This window comes from Ambystoma mexicanum, chromosome 1p (assembly GCF_040938575.1).
Source record: "Ambystoma mexicanum isolate Mex_15411 chromosome 1p, UKY_AmexF1_1, whole genome shotgun sequence".
NCBI classification, from domain to species: domain Eukaryota; kingdom Metazoa; phylum Chordata; class Amphibia; order Caudata; family Ambystomatidae; genus Ambystoma; species Ambystoma mexicanum.
The window spans coordinates 208000984-208024772 of NC_090921.1; the positions used below are offsets into that span (position 1 = coordinate 208000984).

General features: G+C 47.9%; 1 protein-coding gene across 1 annotated transcript in view; it reads left to right on the top strand.

The window, feature by feature from the left end:
* LOC138567838 (extracellular calcium-sensing receptor-like) overlaps positions 1-23789 on the top strand; it is a 79785-nt gene that overhangs the window by 54279 nt on the left and 1717 nt on the right. Inside the window, exon 5 of the mRNA XM_069646332.1 lies at positions 6009-6132. Coding sequence (XP_069502433.1) covers positions 6009-6132 — 124 coding nt within the window. The remainder of the gene's footprint in view (positions 1-6008; positions 6133-23789) is intronic.

Below are 23789 nucleotides of genomic sequence, written 5' to 3' on the forward strand. Positions count from 1 at the left end.
TTATGTCTCAAGATTTCTTACTTACACAGAAAAAGAATATTCTAAAAACTACTCCGAGCCTACACGAGACCCCTACTATTTTTCTCTTTATCTCTATTCTGCACTTGGTCGGGACAAATGCTACTCGGCGCCGCCTTCTACCCCCTACGGGCTAGGATACCACTTCTCTTCTTCTTCTCACTTCTTACAACACCTAATGGCCATATAAAGGATAGATCAGAAAAGCCTCACCGTCACTCACGCAGACCCTATTCTTGGCTACCTTCCCTTTGTTGCTAATTCCCTTCTTCCCGTATTTTCCCCTTACCTTCCTTTGGGGTCTTTGCAACCGGGACTCCATGTGTTCAGTCAGGTACTCCGAGGGTCGCCGCTCACGGCCGGACCTCGCTCAGGTCCGTCCCCCAACCAAGCCGTGGCCTGCCTTGGCAAGCAGCTTTTCCGATCGGGTATTCATCAACGGGGAACCCTTGACCCTTTCTTCTTGGTGTGCACAGTCTGGTCAACCGCGGAGGCGATGGTTCTGCTGGGGGGCGCCCTGGATCTCGCTGCCGGGCGGCGCAGGCCTCAAGGCACCTCTCTAAATCACGTTGCAGGGGTCATCAAAAATGTAGGTGCCTTTCCCCGTCTTACTACGTGTAATAGAAAAAGAAATAAAATAACAGGCAAAACCCCTTGTCGGGGAAAGAGGCACTGAAACCCAGCTGCAAGAGTTCAAAGGATGGTTTATTTCTCCAGCTAGGAAATAACCCAAAAAAACTTCCACTCATTTACATCAGTGCCAACATTTATATTAGTTAAAGTAACTCTAACCAAAAATACTAAATGGACCCGATTGGCCAGACGGTGTGGTGCTGTAGGTGTGGGTAGCATCTCTTCCTTCTGGTTGGCTGAGTAGCTGACGGACGTCAAACATCTTGCGCTCCATGCAGGTCAGGGTCCGGTCACTGTGGTCACTACCTAAGCTAGTATTGTTGCATACTAAATGACAAATTATTTAAAACATTTTATGCTACTTGTCACATTTCTACATAAGTTACACACAAAGATTATTGTCAGTACAATTGGGTCATTCGTGGCTTTAATTGAAGGCCTTGACCTTTATTGTGCATGTAAAAGAATCAGGCTCTGTTTCCCATCTCTTTCTAGGTTTCAAACTCATTAGTGCAAGTAAAAGCATATATAATAATAAAAATGCCTAAGGTTTCGCAACACAGGCGAGGGTCTGGCACTTGAAAGAAATACCTTACAGGGGGTGCAGGGTCAGGATGGCAATAAATTGTTCTAATGGGGGTGGGTGGCTTGCACGTTTATGAGGACGAATCGAGCAGAAAGTGCTTAGCTCATCTTGGTTCACATGCCGGTTCTCAGACGAACAGTGATCTCAGAGGAAGAAAACTGTAGCATATTGATTGTTGCAACTTTCTCCGGCTTCAGTGTGAGAATGGAAGCGCAGAGCTTTCCTTCTCAGGAGGAGTGCAAGGATGGGGGCCAGTCAGCTGCCTGCGCGCCTTGTGTGTGTGTGTCTCTGTCCTTGGCTGCTGCGGTGGAAAGGGGAGCTGAGCATTGCTGTACTATCGCAGTGAGGCCTGTCTGTTCAAGATGGAGTCGAAAAAGGGCACAAAAGATGGATGCCCCGTGTCCTGCTCAGTAGTCCCATCTATGCAGTAGTCAACCTAGTTAACTTTACATAAGGGCAAGGGGCAATTCCACTACCGGAGGCACGTGGTCCAAGCTTTGTACTGAGGAGCGTACAACACGAGGGGGCCTGAGGACCCCTTGCTCCAATACACAAGTAATAACATTCCATATGATGCAACAGAACTACATGTCATGACATTCTTCTCACAGCATTCTACTAATCTGATCTACATTATCAGACCACACTGAGGTATCATCATAACAAAAAGGGCCTTCACAGGTCCCTTCTCAAACCACTTTTCCGCCCAAATCCCAACATTGATATGTATTGAACAATGATCCTTAAAGTAGGCGGAATTACCATATTAAAATGTGTTTCTGAAATAAACACTAACAGCATTCAATCTTGCAAGCATGACATCCCTATCAAGCATGCATGTATTTTTCTTTGTTGCTTCTGAGACTTCTTGCTTGAGCATTTATACAATTAAAGAATTGTATTAGGCTATCACACGTGTCTTATATTAGCCCATCAAAGGTATCACTCATACAACGTGCACTCTTGAACTCTGTTTCTAACAAACAATTGCCACACTAAACGTTTTGGGTTATTTTCAAGCCTTCTTGTGCCTAAACATAAGGAGTGGAATTATGGTATATTTGAGCATATGAAATCCAATTATAACCATTGCATGTATGTTTGCACATATTTGCTGGGCACATAATTAGACTCCCTCACTTGCCTACCCTCCTAACAGTCTATCACAGCACTCATCCACTCAGCACATCTCCATGGGTCGCTAGCAGGGACTTAGCTTTAAGTGATTTCAACCTGGCACTTCACCTAAGTCAATGCCTAGCGTGGGATGCACAATTGAAACCCTTAATTATTTATTCATGTCTATAAGTTCTTTTATTTCTGAACGATGTACCACTTATATCAAGCCCCTCTCTTTGAATCCCCCCCAGTCACACTGAACTAGGAAGCAGGCTAGTTTGCAAAGTTAAAAATATTTATTTGATGTATTTCACAATATATATTCCACTATTGAATAGGTATACAATGAGCACCAATGGGGTGATGTCACACTAAACAATCCCTTTAATCAGAAGGACCGATAATGCGAAAAATAATGCAGCACAGAAATAACACTTTGGTGTGGGTTCAATCAAAATGCAATGTGATTACTCTTTCCCCCTGCACACTACTCAATCCCCCCAATATGCAATATAAAGAGATGGAAGGAGAGAAAACAGGTTTCAGGAATGCAGAATTCAAGCAGAAGGCTGAATCCCAAATTCCCCCAGCAAACACAGAGAGAGAAACAGGAATGGTTGGCAAAAAGGGCTTTGCATGAATGGTAAAACACTGAAAATGGATTTAATTCACTGAAATGATTTCAATACTAGTGGGAGCCCCTTTGTATGGTTTCAGACAAAAACTAGCAATGATTAGAGAGTAACAAGCAAGTAGAAAACTTAATTTTGAGGTCAGGTGCAATGGACAGCTATTTCACACGTTATAGATTTGAGCCACACGAAACATTTGCGGCAAACTTTTCTGTGCGTGGTAAGCACGATTGCGGAAAACTCTAAGATGCGGTTGTGGGTTCATTGGAAAGCTTAGGACGTTGTTTCTAGCATAAACGGTGAAGAAGTTATGGAGGTTTTTGTGGAGGTTGTTTTTTTCAGAAAGAGGCAAATTTGCAAAACAAGAATGCGCTTTTAAACTTACAAACAAGGTTTCTTTACACTAGGGGTAGACTATGAAGATGCAAACTACATGACAGCACAGCCACCAGCCCAGGATATCTCTGGTTGGTTTCGCCTGCCGAGTCCCTCGCCTTTCTTCAGAAAATATACATCAGCGCAAAGATGATTTTTACTCTACTATTAGAGTAGAATAATAGGATAAGAGAAAGAGTTCAGGCAAGACAAAAATAATTTCTAACAATGCAGTTCTGGATATAAGAGAGGATGGGTTTGGATAGGGATGACTTGTGGACAATACATATGCTAGTGACAATCCTATGCTATGGATACTCACTACCAATTTTTGGACAGAACCGTCAGGGATTCAGGTCAGTCAAGATTTCTGGACAGGAATTCTGCTCTGGTACACCGGACTGGACTCAAGGCGTTCTGGTCTGCAATCAGCAAAGCACTCTGGACACCGCACGGTGGGACTGGACTGGATCTCACAGGCTCTGGTTCACAGCTATCTGGTCACAGCTCGGCTCTACTGGGTTGGATCTTTGGATTCTGGCAATAACTCTTAGCAGGAAAGCAGCTACAGCACAGCCAGGCTGTTCTTTGGTTCCTCTTAGAGGTCTGGGGTAAATCTGGTTTCTGGATTTTAAAGGCCAAGCTGAGAATGGTTCAGCATTGGAAATGGGCCTTTCTGCTTTCAAAGTCTCTGGAGTCTGGAATATGGATTTCTCTTGCAAAGTGCTCCGCCAGCAATCGGTTGGTGGGTGAATGTGTGTGTCTCTAGGTCCTAAGCTGTCTCTATTTATGGGTTTACTAAAGGGGTGGGTATGCTGAATTATCCTAGGCACACCCCTTAGGTATTCTATTGGCAAGGGTCTTTCCTCTCCCTTGATTTGAGAAGAAAACAGAGTGTCCTCATGACGATGTGGTTTATGATGCAGGAAAAACCTCCCCTTTGTTTTTGCACATGAAATCTGCTTTTCATATAATACATATTTACAATTTTACAAACTTGATATCAATAGCATATCTAGATCACATATTTTGTGGACCAAGTATTCATCCAAGCCCCGTTGCTGTGAGAGCTTGGGCCTGGATTTGGCAACCTTTCGCACTTTTGGTCCGAGACCCAACGTCTGATTTGTCTACAATTTTATACATATGTGTGCATGATATCTGGGCATAATCATATGAAGTTTCATGCTTCTGACATCAATATAACTGCTACAAAACCAGATTTTTCACTACGCCTTCTCAGAACATCGCACAGAGTTCTTTTAAAATGTGCCCCAAAAAATTCACATTAACAATACTGTAATTTTACAATTCTTACAAATTCGCACAGGCCTTTGTCAGTCCTTTTCCAAAATGTACTTTCTGTGCTTTGAGAATCAACAAAAATATCTGTTCCTGCCTCCAAAGTTTCTGGTGGCTCAAGAGTAATGCCCGCCTTCTTCCTCTAGCAGAGGCTACTGTTGACACTTGCAATCTGCATATCCTTTCAGCCAAGGAAGTCCTTTGTCTCTCCCAGGAGCAGCAGCCCAAATCTCATCCCCTCTTCATCAACACCTGAATGTGATTTCCTGGCGTTTTGTGGGAAGCAGGAGAGGTGCCTTTTGTTGGGGCAAGCTGGGAATTTGCTTTGTAGTTTTTGGGTTTGCATCAGGTTACTTTAAAACTCACTTTGTTAAATTTTTCTTTGATGATGCAATTTTAAAACAGGCAAACAGAGCTCTAATTCCATTCTCTAAAACATAGCTATTAAATAGTTGCAACCTATATTACTTTTGATAGCAGGTCACTTAATTCCAACCATTTAATTTTAACTGCACAAGTTTAAGCTTTTAATGCAATTAATGACTGCTGTCATACATTTGGCCGGTGGTACTGCGCCCATATTCTGACAGATTTTTACAGGCAAGCACACTTTTTAATGTGGATATCCTGATGATAGATTCTGCTTTTCTTGACATTTTGTGCTCATTTTGATTCCTTAAATGAAGTGACGGGTAACTCCCAGCAAGGATGTTGGATGTTTTCTGATGTTTTTATACCATTATTTTGTATTTTAAGCAGCCAAGGAAAAGGGATTTCAGAGCATTTTCTGGGTTTCCTTGCAATGAAGCACTGCCTTTCATGCCGTTCACTCGTAGGGCAGCCCAGTGACAGGTTTCAGCAGTGTGGTCTCCTTACACTACTGACAACAGGCAAAGTAGATTGGCGGCCATCTTTTCCGGTTTCACAGTGCAATTTTCATAGGTTTTGGCACGCATAGGACTTTTGATGGCATTTTGCTGATTCTGGTGCCACCAGCACACAGTGCAGAACCTAGTGGGTTAAAACATCCCACATAGCCAACCCGCCTACCTTCCTTCTGGATAAAATGCGCACACGCATTCTAAAGATTCTTCTTTCCATTCTCATACCTCGGTCCTCCAAGGGCGTTTACCCTACAGCGCCTGGAGGCCACACCATTGTCACTATCCGCTATACAAATGCCATATAACGTAACATAAATGCAGTTGCACATGTGAAAGCCTGTTTATGCATGCCCTGATGTGCTATAATTGCAGGCAGCCTTTCTGAGAAGCCTGTGCATTGTTTCTGTATTAATTGAAATCTTTAGTTACAGACCTCCTCACCTTATCTGCCCTGCCCAGGTTCCCCGATCCGTGTGCAGCGAGAGCTGCAGCCCTGGGTACAGGAAAGCAGCTCAGAAAGGACAGCCCGCCTGCTGCTTTGACTGTGTCTCATGTTCCGAAGGAGAGATTGCTCATGGGACAGGTACATCCTTATTTGCAACAGTAGCCCTAAGGTCTTGTGTTGTTTATTTTGTAATGTGTTGTGTGCTATGATAGCAGTCATGTTATAGTGGGGGAGGGAGAGGGGGCAAGAACACTGGTGGCTGGGAGGGTAAAAGGGGAGGAATAGGGATCTCTTAATCCACAACCTTGGAAAATTCCATATTAGTTAAGTGCAGAGGTGACTGGGATGGATGAAGTGTAGTGCATGCATGCCAGAATAAGTGCCAAATTAGACAAACACATCAGAGTTCGATGCAGGGAAGGAGTTTTGAAAGTCTCCATATACACGAGGATACAGCAAAGGATAAAATGCAAGTTATTACAAGATCAGGAGTGCCCATGCACAAGGGAATAAGAAACAAGGACGAGATCTCCTAGGTTAAGTGCCGCAAAACGAATTAAGTGCATGCAGACGCCGTGCAGGCCAAACTCCAGGTCTCAGTCTACACCGCAATGTACCAGAGATAGGACCCCAATTAGGTGGGGTGAAGGATTGCCTCCTGGGATGGGAGTAAACGCTCGGGCTTGTTTTAAAATGTTATTAATATGTATGAATGAACATATAGTTGTTCATTTCGGAAAGATATTCATCAAACCAACACAAGAACAAGATATTAAATAATAATTGTTTAATATATAAAGGGGCAAAAACGAGATCAATCTAATGTATACTTTACGGTACAGATTTACAGTACGTTTGTCACGTTTCAGTACGTTTGTCACATTTCATATAAACATGCGCAAACTGTCAGACAGTTAATGTAATCGCTAATTAACACGTTCACATCGCATAAAAATACAAAGTTAAGTCGGGGGAATTTAAACTCATGTATAATATATAGAATGGTTACTTAAAAGCTCTGGAGTGATTACAGAAGGCATGTTACCTTGCATACAAAAATTGCTTACTTGTATGTACCAGGTACCAGGTGTCAGAGAGTGCCGGGGCGGATGGCATCTAGCGAGTCAGGTGGCATGGTGGACGATGTGACGGCCTAGGTGTTACGTTTGAAAGTGCATGTGGCAATCCTATATCGCTCAACTACTTCCATAGTTTTTGTCATTTCACATGATGAAATGGGGGGATAAAATCCATGCAGCCTAACAGGCCGATTCATGGAATCAACGTGCGCCGAAAAAACGGCGCACGCGTGCGAAAACGTGCGATTCGCAGAGAAACAGCGAAAATCGCAGTGCAAGTGCGATTATCGCACAGAAAACATCGCACATCAATTCATGGAAGTCCGTGCACGCGCGAACTGTCGGATGTGCGCTGAGAAAGTGCGCGGCGCACGCTTGCACACGCTGGCGCACAGGTCATCGAACGCCGTGCGATAAGGCCACAGCGAATCCGCACATAGGGTGGCGCACATAACAAAAGTAGGCGTAAAACGGGGCGTCACACGCAGAATGGGGAACAACTCGTGAAAATGTGGGCGTCACGGGGGAAGTACAGGAGGCAAGTGCGCAGAACGCCCAAACGCTCGCCTACAACACGTATTCATGGAATCGAATAGGGAAAAACAGCGCACGGCCAAAGACGCGCACAGGCCCATACATGTCCGCCACACAAAAGCAGGCGGTAGCGTCCCTGCGCAGGAAAAAAAATGTGCGCCAAAGTCCTACACGTGCGAGAAGGCCCACACGCGATCGGGCCTGGGGGAGCGTGTGCGTGTATTACAGGGGTACGCGTGAAGTTTTACACGCGATTGGCCTGGGCGCGTGTATTTCAGGGGTGCGCGAGAAGTCACTCACACGCAATTGGCCTGGGTGCGTGTATTTCAGGGGTGCGCGCGAAGTTTTACACGCGATCTGACCTGGGGGAGCGTGTGCGTGTATTACAGGGGTGCGCGTGAAGTTCCACACGCCATTGGCCTGGGCGCGTGTATTTCAGGGTTGCGCGAGAAGTTTCTCACACGCGATTGGCCTGGGCGTGTGTATTTCAGGGGTGCGCGCGAAGTTTTACACGCGATCTGGCCTGGGGGAGCGTGTGCGTGTATTACAGGGGTGCGCGTGAAGTTCCACACGCGATTGGCCTGGGTGCGTGTATTTTAGGGGTGCGCGAGAAGTTTCTCACAGGCGATTGGCCTGGGCGCGTGTATTTCAGGGGTGCGTGCGAAGTTTTACACGCGATCTGGCCTGGGGGAGAGTGTGCGTGTATTTCAGGGGTGCGCGTGAAGTTCCACACTCGATTGGCCTGTGCGCGTGTATTTCAGAGGTGCGCGCGAAGTATTACACGCGATCTGGCCTGGGGGAGTGTGTGCGTGTATTTCAGGGGTGCGCGAGAAGTCCCACACGCGATTGGGCTGCGTGCGGGCATTTCAGGGGTGCGTGAGAAGTTCCACACGCGATTGGGCTGCGTGCGGGCATTTCAGGGGTGCGCGTGAAGTTTCACACATGATTGGGCTGCGTGCGGGTATTTCAGAGGTGCATGCGAAGTTTTACACGCGATGTGGCCTGGGGGAGCGTGTGCGTGTATTTCAGGGGCTCGCGGGTGTTATCACACGCGATCGCGCCTGGGGGAGCGGGGTACGTGTATTCCAGGGGCTCGCGGGTGTTTTCACACGCGATCGGGCCTGGGGGAGAGCGTGCTACGTGTATTCCAGGGGTTCGCGTGAAGTTTTTCACGCGATCGGGCCTGGGGGGGAGCGGGGTACCACTCACCGTCTGCCTTGCGTGTAGAAGAACGAGTAGCCAACACCCGCTGTGAAGTAATAGCGTGTGAACCCGAATGGATGGAAAACACACGCACCGCACGAAAAGCACGTACAGAGCAGTGTAAAGGCACGCGGGATCTCCAAGCCCTGCCAGGGCAATGCCCGTGCGCGAAACGCCACAGACGCGCTTACGCTGTAAGGGCCTTTGGTCCAATGAAATCGCGTACGCGTGCTGACGCGCTTACGCGCTAAGGCCCTTTCCTCGAATTTCACGCTGACGTGCAGGATTTTCTCATGCAAAATCACTCCGTATCAAGCTGGCCACGCGAAAACACACGGAAGACCACGCTCCTGCCCAGAAGGCCAAATTACTGCCCCCCAGTGCCCCGAGCAGCCTCCCACGTGCCATCTGCTGCTGCCTGCCTGCCTGCCTGCCTGCTGCCACCGTGCCCTGCCATTTGGTGCCTGCACATCAGCCATCTGCAGGGGTCCAGTTGCTGTGTCCACCCCTGCTGGAACAGAAGACTCCCGACTCGGATAACATTGCTCCACAGCCCAGCCCCAGGACCCAGTTGCCCACCCACTCCTGCCCCTGGGGTTGCCATGTTGGGCACATCAACATCTGGCACCAGTGGCAACCCCCGGCCAGAGGGGCAGAGGGGCACCAGCTTCACTGCCACCGAAGTTGGTGTCCTGGTGGAGCAAGTCCTGGGGCAGTATGATGCCCTCTTCGGATCGTCCCGCGCCAACAAGGAAGGACAGGAGAGGATCTGGGCCGACTGTGTGGTTGCCATCAACGCGGAGGGGGTGGCAACCCGCACCATCCAGAAGGTCAAGAAGCGCTGGGAGGACTTGAGATCCAGGACCCTCATAAAGGCCCGGCGCCTTGTGGAAGGGGGCCGGGGCCGCATGAGTTCCATCCAGATGAGGGTCCTGGAACGCGTACACCCAGCGCTCCACGGCCAGGTCCTTGAGAGGGAGACCCGTCTGGAGTTGAGCGGTAAGTGGCCAAGCATTGCTGTGTGAGACAGGGCATGTTGCAGTGTGCTGGTTGTCTGATACTTGCCTGTATGTGTGACATATGCCATGTACGCATGTATGTGTGCAGGGACATCATGGTAATGCATGTGCGACCAGTAATGTGTGAACCGCACGGTTGTTGCATGTGTTTAAATGCGACATGGGGAGCCCTATGCAGATTCCTGGACATGGGTGGGGGTGAGGGATGGGTGCTGATGCCAGGTACATATATGGCATCCATGTCTGTGTGCCTGACCTGCGTGTCTGTGACTTGTGAATGCCATGGATGCATGACACATGTCTGTGACAATTTACAGATTCACTGATGCAGCCTAGTCATCCTTGTATCCACTGTGATTGGGGTGTACGGGGCCAGATGGATGTGACTGAGGTGAAGTGTGTGCATGTGATAGGCATGACCCATGATGCATGTGAGTCCAAAAACAACATTGTATGCTTCAAGAGTCCCTTGGACATGTTTGCTTATGTCCATAGCATGCGCCATGCCTGTTACTGCATGTGTTTTGCCTGCACTGACCCATGTGTTGTGGAGGGACATGATGGAAGTGATCTTTGACAGTGCCACTCATCTGCTGTTGCTTCCTGTCTAGGGGACCATTGTACAGTACCCTGATGCTTGTGTTCTATGTCTCCCTCTACACAGTGCAAAGTGAAGAAGAGGGCGGAGACGGCGCTGTGGAGCTAAGCGGCGGGGATGCCCCCACGGCTGCAGCGGAAGGGGTGGGTGAGCCCCCACAGGGGCTTACAACGGCGGAAGACGGTCTGGAGCCATCCAGGTTGGTGGTTTCCACAGAGGAGGAGGAGGCCGCTACTGAGCCGCACATGGGGCCTGGTGGGGGCATCCCTGCTGGTGCAAGTGGTGCAGTCCAGGGGCAGGGGCAGGAGGCAGCACAGGTCGCTGTGGAGGTGCCTGTGCATGTCGCTGTCCCTGACACTGTGACTGCACCACCATGCACCAGCAGGGATGCCCCGTCCCAGGCCCGTCCGCAGGTAGGGGGGATGTCCATGTCATCTGACTCCCCTCCACCTGCAGACGAGGGGACCCCTGGCCGTATGGAGAAGGTCCTGATTGGTGTTGCGTTGCGCACGGCTGTCATTCGTGATGAGGTGCGTGCTTCCCGGGGGGAGCACGCACGTCATCACGAAGAGCACCGTGCCAACGTGGCCCAGTTGGGAGCGGTATGGTCGGGGGTCTCGTAAATGTGTCGGGCACTCTGGCGACCCTCTCCTCCTCTGTGGAGGCTATGCGCCAGTCGTACTCCATGCCGTCTTCCGGCCCAGATGCCACCAGGGCCCCCTGTGGACCTGCCCCGACCAATGCAGCCACCTCGGTGGGGATCCCATCCCTGCCACAGTCGGGAGTCGGAGGTCCAGCAGGGGTGGACACACCAGCAACTGGACCCCAGCAGATGGAGGATGTGACGGCATCATCAGGCAGGGCACGTGCACAACAGCGTCAGTGGTTTCCATCAGCCTGGATGCCGTCGTGCTGGCACAGGTAGTTGCGTCGGAGGCAGCGGCAGGCTCGACGTGGGAGGCATCATGGCTCGGGGCCATCAACATCAGGGGTGCAGGCACCGGCCGGAGGGCAGGAGAACCCTGGAATGGGAGTGGCTTCCGTGTGGGGGCGGTTGTGCCAGCAGATAGGTGCGGAGCGGCAGCGGGCAGAGGAGGAACGGCTCAAAATGGTCAGGGCGGAGAACTCCATGCGGAGGGCGCTGAGGCGGGCTGAGTGCCTCGAGGGTCTTCGCAGGGAGTTGAAGCTGGACACTGCATTATCCCTGCGGGACCTCGGGGCCAGGGAACATGCCCGCCTCCAAGCCATTGAACAGGAGTTCGATGATGCCCTGGCCCATGACAACAACCAGTGAGCCGTCGGACTAGCCCGCTGCCCTTGTAAATAGTTATGTAGTTAGTGTAGGTTTCCTTTGCTTTTTTATTTATTTTCGACCTTCTGGACAATGGGCCACATTTTTGTATATAGTTTTATTTTATTAGGTAGTATTTTTATGTAGGTTTCATTTCTTCAGTTGGGATCATGGACCCTGGTTTGTTTATCTGTATATAGTTGACTGTTGGATTTTTTAATTTTTTTTTGGATTTACCCATGGAGCAATGGTTTTCGGTTTTGTTTTTACCTTGGATTTACTTTCTTGAACTGTGACTTTGGACACCTTTCCTTTGGATTATGATTTGTCGTTTTTCATTATTTTACGGACATGCTGCTTTTGGTTTTTGATTCCCATTGTCATTTGTTTATTTTTAATTCCATTTATGCTGTTTTTAATACATTTTTTTCATCAAACTTCAATGTGTAGTATCATCTCATTGGTATCATGCATATCATGATATGGGTTTTGAGATTCACTGACACCCATTGGGTGTATGTGAGGGCCATGTGTTCATTTCCAGACTTGCTATTGGGGTTCTATCATGTCATTGCCATTTCTAAGTGGGTGGATGCAATACTCGAGTGGGTGTTTTGCATTTGGAGGCTAACCATAAGGGCCAGGGATCTAGATTGTGATGACATGTTGGCTGGGGGACATGTGTGGGGGCCTGCTAGCAGGTGCCCCGCAATGCTGGGGGGTGGGAGTGGTGGGGAACATGAGTTGGACATGGGTGGGGGCCTGCTGGCAGGTGCCCGATAGTGCTGGGGGGTGGGGGTTGTGGGGAACATGAGTTGGACATGGGTGGTGGCATGCTGGCAGGTGCCCCGCAATGCTGGGGGTGGGGGTGCAAGGGGACATGAGTGGGACATGAGTGGGGGCCTGCTGGCAGGTGCCCCGCAATGCTGGGGGTGGGGGTGCAAGGGGACATGAGTGGGACATGAGTGGGGGCCTGCTGGCAGGTGCCCCGCAATTCTGGGGGTGGGGGTGCAAGGGGACATGAGTAGGACATGAGTGGGGGCCTGCTGGCAGGTGCCCCGCAATTCTGGGGGTGGGGGTGCAAGGGGACATGAGTTGGTGATCATTAGTGCAAGGAGACATGTGCCTTTGCTGGGGGGCATGCCCATGTTGGGTGGGCTGCCTGCGGGACATGACCAGGGATGCAGGGTAGTCCCCTGTGGTGTGGGCTGCCTGCAGGAGCCGTGGAGGGTGTACAGGGAACACCTGTGAGGACCCACACTGGCAAATCACATGTAGGACTCCCCGGCACCCCTGGAATACACGTACCCTGCTGTAATCACGTGTGAAACTTTCCGCGCACACCTGGTATGCACGCACACGCTCCCCCAGGCCAATCACGTGTGGAACTTCTCGCGCACCCCTGAAATACACGTGCCCAGGCCAATCGCGTGTGGAACTTCTCGTGCACCCCTGAAATACACGCGCCCAGGCCAATCGCGTGTGGAACTTCTCGCGCACCCCTGAAATACACGCGCCCAGGGCAATCGCGTGTGGAACTTCTCGCGCACTTCTGATATACACGCACACGCTCCCCCAGGCCCGATCGCGTGTGAAACCACCCGCGAGCCCCTGAAATACGCACGCCCAGGCCAATCGCGTGTGGAACTTCTCGTGCACCCCTGAATTACACGCACACGCTCCCCCAGGCCCGATCGCGTGTGAAACCACCCGCGAGCCCATGAAATACGCACGCCCAGGCCAATCGCGTGTGGAGCTTCTTGCTCACCCCTGAAATACACTTCTCGCGCACCTCTGAAATACACGCACGCAGCCCAATCGCGTGTGGAACTTCTCGCGCACCCCTGAAATACACGCGCCCAGGGCAATCGCGTGTGGAACTTCTCGCGCACCCCTGAAATACACGCACGCAGCCCAATCGCGTGTGGAACTTCTCGCGCACCCCTGAAATACACGCGCCCAGGGCAATCGCGTGTGGAACTTCTCGCGCACCCCTGAAATACACGCACGCAGCCCAATCGCGTGTGAAACTTCCCGCGCACCCCTGAAATACACGCACACGCTTCCCCAGGCCCAATCGCGTGTGAAACTTCCTGCGCACCCCTGTAATCCACGCGCCCAGGGCAATCGCGTGTAAAACTTCCCGCGCACCCCTGTAATACACGCACACGCTCCCCCAGGCCAGGTCGCGTGTGAAACTTCTCGCGCACGCGTGTTCCGACACCCGTAATACGCGTTCCCCGCTTTGCGTTTGCTGTTTGCCAGTCCGGTAAACTGGTACAGGGTTGGCGCAGCCCTTTGCGATGGTTTTGCGATCTTGGTGGCTTTTCCTTGCGCGAGGGCGTTCTTGGGGGCGTAACTGGCGCTGCTGCAGGGTCGCTGCGCCACGTCTGCTTTTGGAGGTGGGAATCCATGAATACGCTGTGCGCGGAAATTGATTTTATCGCACGTAGCTGGCGCAGACATTCGCACGGGCACGCTGTGCGCCAGCCGCGTGCGACACTTTTCTGAGGAATTACATGAATCGGCCTGTAAGTATATAGTGGTCTTATATTCAAGTGTATATTTATTGACTAGGAGTCTCAATTTTTATATTTGCTGTACCATGTCTACTCCTTCTCGAAAACCGTACTGTTCTTCAAAGAAATATCATTAGATCTAAGTGGCTAAACCGCCTTCTCATCCTCCACAATTCTGCAAACCAACACTGATCCCAATCATAAAGGTAAAATAGGCACAGCTAAGATATATGCTGTCTTTGCTTTTCCTGGTGACGAGGCTGAGGGAAGGCTATACTCCAAGAATGGGTGTGAATGTGAATCAGTAGCAACCCAAATACAACAGTCCAGAATAAAAGGAATGTCTAATAAAAGCTCTATAAAAATACATATACATACATTATATAAAAACACCAATGAGCACATAACTACACAAACAGTATAAAAACCCTCCCATGTAAAGGAAAGACAGATAAATGCAGAACACAATTGTGCACCACACTTGGTTTTTAGCTGGGAGCAAAAACAGGCAAGAAATGCAATAGGAATTCAAAAGGGTATGTCTTTCAGTGGAAACATGTGCCGAAGGTACTTCGCAACTTCTAAGGGTTTTGCAGAGGTACAAGAGCATCAAAGCAGACTTTAAGCTGTACTGCAGCGTGGGTTGTACCAGGTTCAGGTGTAGCGAGTTATGCAGGTTCAAGTAGAAAGCTGGCATATAGTCGGTTCTAACTGGAAGCTCAGTGTGGCTCGAGTGCAGTGTTCAGATCATGCTGTTTGGATGTCTCACCTGTGTCAGATTGAGGATCGAGTCAGATGAATACTTTGGTAACTGCTGGTTCATGTTGATGAGTAATGTGATGCCCCAGTGACTCAAGTCGATGCCCATCAATTCGATAAGGTGACCTTGGTGATACGATGGAAGATTTGAAGAGGAACGGTTCAAGATTGGTCCACAGAAGTGAGCAGGTTTTTCGATGTGAAATGTGCCACTTGGCACGATGCAGCAGCGAGCAAGTTCGGTTGATGCAAAGTAGCAGCTGTGTTGAATGGAGTGTCAAAAGCAGCACCAGATGGTTCCTCTGTGAACATGGTTTGAAAGTGATTCAAACTGTTTGAAGCAGTAAAACAGGGATCCTAGCAGATGTGGCCCTCCAGATACTGTGTGACTGCCTGCAGGGGCTACATAACTAGATGACTCCTTTTAGGATCTGAAACTCTACACTAAACCTCCCTAGTCTGGGAGTGGCAACTCTCAGAGACAAAGGAGGTTTGGTGCAGATTGGCATATCCTGCTACTCAGCAAAAGTCATCCCCTGTTCCCTGGGAGTGGCTATGGAGCAGAGATAGTCTCTGACGTGGGTCACTCCATCACCTCAATGTCTGAGGGTTTTGTAAAGATCAACTCTCCCAAAGGAGGTCCAAACAAATTTGTTATGTCCTTAAGAAGGAGTTGGAGAATCCCTCTCTTATAGGAATAAGCCCACAGGTCAAGGGGCAGAATTATGCCTGAATGAATGGGCCCAATCCCTGTTCTGGTGACAAGTGGGCTTTGCCTTCTTCCATCAGACCCAAAGTGCTTTGTATTAAAGGAAGTGAAGGAGACAGAAGGAATGTGAGGCACAGAGAGAAACAAGATGGCAGATACCCCCCCCTTATGCTGAGCTCACTCAGGCTTCACTAACTCCATCACTTTTCCAGACCCATAGCATCAAAGGTCTTTTGGTATGCAGCATCCCGGTGAGGCTAGTCCATTTGTGTTGGGTGTGCCCTTCAGTTCCTGTTTCCAATGGCAGCTCCTATTGAGGGGCTGTCTTGATATAGAGTGGTGTTACCTGACCTCACAAAGAATCAAAAGAAGGCAGCCCCCACTGGCTTTGGTCCTGCTGCAGAGGCAGCCAGTGCGGGGAGAATACACACTACCTGTCCATGCCTGGCCTACTGCACACATGTGTCATATTCTGGTGTGGCTTTAATAACTATTTGAAATACCAGCCGCCAACATACCCCAAACCAGGAATGGCTTATATATAACGATTATAATGGCTACCAGGATGGTCATTTCTTATCATTACATTCTTTGGAAACAGAGGTGCATATCTTAAATGCATCGACTATGCTGAAGTGACTTGTGTGTCACTGCCGCTGTCAGGAGGGCACCTGTGAACTCTTCACCTGCTCTGTGCCACTAGAGAGCAGACAATGCAGTTCAAGATACTGATGCAGCAGAGCACAGGAGTATGCTGTGTTTTTGGCTTTGGAGTTTGCTGAAAGGGAGGTCTGGTTAGCAGGCTATACTTTCTGAGATAGGACTACTTGCATCAATATATTAAGTAATAAAAAAGTAAAAGGTCAGAGCTTCTACACACTTGCCAGATGACAATTCCTCACAGACCCCCTTTCAGTAAACTTCATGCCAAAAGCACAGCAAACACATGTGCCCTGCTGCATCAGTGATCCGATCTGTAGCTAATGCTCTACAGTGGAACAGAGCAGGTTGAAAGGTCACATGTGATCTGTTCAACAGCTGTTTTGGCAGCAGAGTCACTGCAGACAGAGACAACACTTAAATCTGCACCTCCGATTCAAAACCATATTTATTGAGAACTAACAGTGTGATGGCAGGTTAATATCTAAATATAAGGCATACCTGTGTTTTGGTATTGTGGCTAATAGTTCACACAATTATCAAGTAGCATACTCATGTCAACACTGTCAGCATAAACCCATGCCAACCATGAACAGAGCTTGTGTATCCTCTCCAGACTGCCTGTTTCTGCTGCAGCCAACAGGGCAATAGGCAGGAGGAGTTGTCCCTCTTTGATTCTTTATGATGTCGGGTAGCACCTCTCTCCATTCCAGGAAACTCTCAGAAGTGGGGTCCTTGAAAGCAAGCTTTAAAGAGGCACACCCTAAACAAAAGGACCAGCCTCATTCCAGAAAATGATATATTAAAGGTCCTTTGCAGTTGCAGTATTTGGAGGCGGGTCCGCTTTTTTACACAGCACAGAATGGAATGGATGAAGGGTTCTTCCATCATGGTTTTCTGTGGCCTTCTCTTTTCCCCCTGTCTTATCCACTTGCTGTACAGCAAACTAGTTTGGGTATGATGCAAAAAGGCAAATATCACTTGTTACATTAACAGGTATTGCACCCCTTAAAACAGCAGTGTTATGGGCTTTATAAGGAAAGGATCACCCGCTCCTTTGTTGATTAATTGTGGACCTCCAAGGACTCTAGAATGATTTGTGCGGACCCTTGTTGCAAGAGCAGTCCTTTCCAAAGCCATTTGAAGACAGTTGTTCCAAGGCAGAGGAATGCTTCTCTCCTACCATTCCCTAAGGAACATTGGGGGTTAACATACTGTTGGGGCAAGACCTGCCCTCCCTGCTAGCTGCACTGTTACCCAGGCTCCTAACTGGAGGTGAACGACTCCTGCAGGTGTAAACTAGCTCCACTAGATGGGTGTGAAGAGATAAAGGACTAATCCTACCCCTGAGCCCCTGCAATGGGACTCACAGAAACAGAAACGCAAAGCAGTGGGATTCCTGCATTCTACAGTTTCAAACTATTCTCGAACAAGTGTCACTGGTTCAGCTCCAACCACAAGCTTATTGCTGTGGACAACTTCAAACCACTGCCTCTTTGACTATTTTATTTAGCCTTCAGGATCACATTCTCAAACCACTCCAGACCTCGACTTGAACTGCTAGAAGCATCATGTCACTTGTGGACCCAACCCAGCTGTCTCGTATTGGCTGTACCTACGAACCTGCCCTGGTGAGCCTATTCAACTGCATCGCTCACACACCACCTTGGAACCATCTTTGCTCCCCTTCAAATCTGACTCTACAGTTGCATGCCACTTGGGCCAGCACAACGCATCACCTCTGAACCCAATTTGACCTGCAATGAAAGGATCCTGAAGTCTGGTTTGTCACCATAGAACTGCCAAACAACTGTGAAAAGTCATATTGAGGACCCCCGGCCACTTGTCCACTTTTGGGACCTTATTGACTGTTATTTCCTTATTTTCCAACAAGACATATTCTTTTTTGGTGGCATTGTTTGTGATTAATTGTCTTTCACCCATGCTACATTACCCATGGTGCTGGGTGCCCATGGTGCTTGCATCATCTACATTCTGTGTACTTTCTAAAGAGGTGGGAATTTGCTGCTTGATTTTAGACAGTTATTATTGAATAATTGTGTGTTTCATTAAAGTATATATATTGTTATATAACCTTGAATGGACATTCCTTTAATTTGGACCGTTGTATATTTGCTGTTTGGATTGATATGATATGATATGGTAGGTTATTTATAACACGCTTAATACCCAGAGGTTTCTACGCACGGACCCGGGTATCGAACCTGTGTTGCTCTGTGTTGTCTTGCTTCCAAGGCAAGCATGTTGCCTCTGTGCTATCCTCCCGTGACTGGGTTGCTATTGCTATCACATTCACTCTCTTAAGAGGATAGCATACCCCCAGCCCACCTTACTTACAAAAAGCAAAGGAGATATATCTTTTGATTGTGCCTGTGTCGCCTTTATGATTGGGGTCTCTGTTGGTTTGTAGTAGTGTGAGGGCTGAGTATGCAGTTTAGCCACAACTCATCCTTGTACTCTTGCAGGTCAATAGTAATTTCATCACAGGTGGATTAACAACAGGTGATGGTTGAAAGGATTTTTTAAAAAAAGAAGCGTCTTCAAATGTTTCCTGAAGAACAGGTGGTTGCCAACTGTCTTTTCCATAGGGCTGCTCCAGTAGTGGTCAGGGATTTCCACCCACATTTATTTTTACTGTCAGGGTCACTGGTGAGACTCATGCAGCCTTCTAGTCTTAGGAATCAGTATTTGTGGGGTGATACTGGGTAATGTTGTGTTTAATGCAGTCTGGTCCTTGTCCACTGCTTTGTTTTGAATTCCCTGGTTATGTTTAAGGGGACTATTAGGGAGAACTAGGAAAGGTGGTGGCAGTAATCCAACCATCTGCACCTTTTCTTGTCCTATTAAGGAAAGACAGAATCCCCATTATAGACAATATGAAACACGTTGGCTGATCAATACATCAGGATGTATATATCCACCTCATTATTCTGGGGGTAGGTATTTCTATGATCCTCAATATCCAGACACGTCCAGGCAATTGTTATTGTTTGCCTTTGGTACAGGTGTCTCTCAGGACACTAACAGTTACAAGGTTAATGCAAGCTTGTACTTGTGAAACTGAATCATGTCTATCCAGGTCATGTCATTTATTGCACTATTTTTTCATTTCATTGAGGCGTTCCCTGTGACTGCTTGGGCCTGTGTAGAAACGTCTCCTCCTATTTGCAAATCGATAAATGAGTACCCCCCAGGTTAAGTGCTTCATTTGTTGGGGTGTTTGCCAGGGCGCAGCCCTGGCACATATTTCTGAGCCCCTGCACTTATTGTTTCAGACTTACATTGATTATGAAGTGCTGATAGCCTCAGCATCTATCAATCCCATAGACCATTAGCGATCTGTAGTTTAACCCCAAATGTGTCAACACTGTGGGGAGCAGCTGTCGGTGGAGGCAGAAATGGTGGGGAATTGCCTGTCTGCAGTGTCACAAGCGGCTAGAAAATATTTGGCCCCTGGCCCTTATTTTGTTCCAAATTAAGCACTGCCCAGGTCTGAGACATTGGGTATGTGCCCTACTTCTTAGCATCCTCCAAGGTAGTCTTTAATGGAATGTTGCAAGTGGAGATCATCCCCAACTGTGACTATCCATACGCAAAACATTCCTGTCAAGTCCTCCTTGAGTAAGCAACACCCAACGTGTTCATGCCCCTTCGGACATCCTAAGTGAGATGAGGTTTGTGTCCATAAGCGCCACGACTAAGGGGTTGTTATTTTTTCAAACAAGAGTTTCGAGTTGCAAATGGGTGACTTCATTGCATCTAATTTGGAATTGCAATGTCATTTCTCATCAAATTGCAACATGAATGTCATTCTGGGCAAACTCATTCTTGCTGATGAAAACAATGTTTTCATTGTGGGCAACAGGAGGAAAAAGATTATAAATGTGTCAACATATAAATGAATTAATACATGGTAAGTGTTTGGTAAATAACCTGTGAAAGTCAAAACATCACAGGCTAGTGCTGATTTTATCATGCATTACGCTATATATCTCATATTATTTTGGATAATAGTTAATGTTCACCAGGTACAATGGTGACTTAGCAGTTCATAGCAAATATATCAATAATCTAGAAAGAAAGAAGCAACAAAGTCTTGCAATGACTATTTGGGCCATCGCCATGACTACACACATCAAAGATCGCCCCATTCTGTAATCCAGTGGATTAGGCTCGCACACTTTTGATCTTTTGAAATACCACCCAAAAAGAATCATGAAGGTTCCAGCATGTGCCAACCTTGTCATTCCCACAGAAACTATGCTGCATATTGAACAGTTTTATGAATGGCAAGAAAATGTTCATGTAGAAAAAGGAAGGCAAGATACTGCCTGAATATGGTGGTCTAATTCTGTAATTAACCCCGTAAGTGCCAAGGACGAGTATGCTTGCCCTTTTTGCATAGACTTGCATAATAGCCTGGCAGTTAAGAAGTGGGTAGAAATCAATACAGTTGGGAATGTGTTGGTCAACCTCCAACTGTGTGAGGTGACATCACTTCGGCACAAGATCACAAGTAACCCCACACATGTTCCAGCCTCTCCTGCCATCATTAGTGAGACTCAGCTGTGCTCGCCAAGCACACCAAGCTCACTCCCTGCATCTGGGGGTACTCAGCCCAATTGTGATGAATGCAGCAACTGGCTGAATGCTTTTAAATAAAGCACAAACCAGAAGTGATTTGGACAGCACGCCAGACCATTGCTTTTAGCCTGCTATGCCAGCTCAGAATGGGAAATACCATATGCATATGTGTTTTGATCAACCTCCAATTACGGAATTATTTTAGAATAGTTTTTTTTGGTTTTATCACCAAATACGGTAGCCCAATCCAAACTGCTAGATTTCATCTCTTCTACAGACCACAAGCAGCGGCAGGCATGTCTTGGCCTCACTGGGAATAAACAAAGGTTCGCTTTGAGTCTCTAGTTATACGTTCATAGCCCAGCACTGAGCGCATCCATTTCACTCGGGATGACTGTAGCAAAACTGAAAAGTGATGGCTGGGAAGTTTTGAATACATCACAACTCCTGACATTGATCTGGGCAACAAAACAGACCACCATTGTTCAACCTGCCACGCCATTATACAAAGGGAAAGACCATATGCAAATCAGGATTGGTGCCCCACAGAAGTTGCAATTCTACCCAAACTGCCAATCGCATAACTTTGAAGACCATAAACAATCCGTGGCGTGTTTCAGCATCATTGGAGAACATGAGTCTATTGCTATTTCCATTATTTCTATTTGGGTGCCTGAGACCAGCGCTACAACCCTTAGGTTTCTGAGTGCTCAGTCAATCAAATCAAAAATTTAAATTAAACACACTTTTCTGTCTTCAAGTGAATCCCACGTCTGTAGGGATTGCCTTGATATCCAGTTGGAGGTTATTCCAAAACTAGGTACATTAACTGTGCTGTATCTTTCTTTTGAACGCCCTGGATCTGACAGCCCAAGAGACTAAGGGCCTCATTACACGGTATGCGGTAACCATGGCGCTATTAGCGCCATGGTTGCCGCCGGTATTTTACCGTGTCCGCCTTGGTGGATGGCGGAATTACCGGCCTACTCCAAGGTGAGCGGGGCGGTAATTCCCCATTCACCAAGGCACTTCCCCATTCCCATTTTTGCCCCCATAGGCTCAATGGGAATGAGGAAGGAGGCAATTACGGTACCGCAAATTGCGGTACCGTAATTAACACCAAGGTCCCTTTGCGGGCCCGTTCCTTAACGGCTGGTAAAACCAGCCATTGACGTCGGGTCCGGCAAAGGGACCTCGTAGTAAGGCGGTAAGGGTTTACCGGTACCGGTGCCCTTACCGGTACCGGTAAACCCTTACCACATACCGTGTAATGAGGCCCAAAGAGTGTTAGAGAAAGAGTGTAAGAAATTTGCTTGGAGACTTGCATAGCACATATTTGCCTTTACAAAGAGGCTGGTGCTCAAGGAGGAATATTTTGAATAAATACCAGAGATTATGGGCTGCAGTCTCATTGTCTGAGGAGATGTCTATAAGTCAATCCATTGGACAATAGCACTGAACCCAGGTGCTAACATCACTTGGCCCCTTTAAAGCACCTATTGCTTAAAAAATCAGAGAAAGCGTGCTTGGTTATGTCGTATGTATTACCACACTACCTGTCTATTTATTAGAGGTGCACTGAAAAGCATGTTCATGTGGCGCCTGGAAACACCTTGGCTTTATAGGCTCCATACAAATGTACAATAAATAAAATAAATAAATAAGTGTCGTATTCAGCCGAATAATAATGCAACGTGCTAGCTTTCAATGAACAAAATTGATACTGCAATTTTCAATTGCCACTACAACCCTTTGCAAGTTAGCTTTGATGGACGGTGAGATTCAAACTTCTATTCAGCTCACATAGAAACGTATAAACAGTTTCTGCCCATTCATTTCGGTCACAAGTCGAGAGCAGATCTGAGGTTACTGGACTTCATCACCCGACTAATATTAAAGTGAGGAGTCCCTCCTGATAGGCCGATAGGGTTGAAACAGGGATAATCACACGTAGAAAGCCTGGCATGTGACTGAATCGTCTCTAAGAAGCCGCTCAATTCCTTCAAATTCCAATCCATGTCCATTTCCCCACCTCCTTCCCACCACAATAGATGATGGGAGATTATATGGCTTGTTCCAGGTCTCCCACTAGTCGAGCATCCGCCCCACAACACCGGGAGGAGGCCACATAGAAGAATGGTCTCATCCCACAAACCTTTTCGGTTGGGACACAATCAAGCCACCCAGCTTGTAGCGATTTCTCAATCCCCCCAAAAAATGTGAAATTGGCAAAAAATAACCTGAGCCAAAATGTCACTTTAAGAGGGAAAGATATAGAAGAAAGGGTGAGTGGGCGCAATGAGCCAGAGAGCGGAGAGGGAACGATTGGCCAGACATGAGACAGGGGGTACCGGGCCAGAGAACGAAAGAGCAGGTTGGGGGAAGTGGGCCAGAGAGCAGAGCGGGAGGATGAGAGAGAGCAGAGAGAGGGAGTGCTGGTTCAAAAAGGATGCGATAGGTCAGAGTAGGAGTGATAGGCCAGAGAGGGATGACGGGAGGAAGATGGGGCGAGCAGTAGATCGTGATAGAGGATGGGGAGGGAGAGCACAACAGACCGGTGGAAAGGACGTGAGATGCAGAAGGAGTGAGAGATTGGGGGAAAGCGAGAGAGACTGGGGCAAAGATATACTGATGGAGAATGTAGCACTAAAGGCTGTAAGAAGAAAAAAAATATGTTTTTCTAATTGCATTTCATCGCATATATCCCCCACAGCCCCCAAGACCCCCATTTACCCACCCGCACGCTCACATATATATACAGTAAAATGCAACATTTTCAATTCAGTATTTTCATCCTCAGAATATGTACATTCGGTATT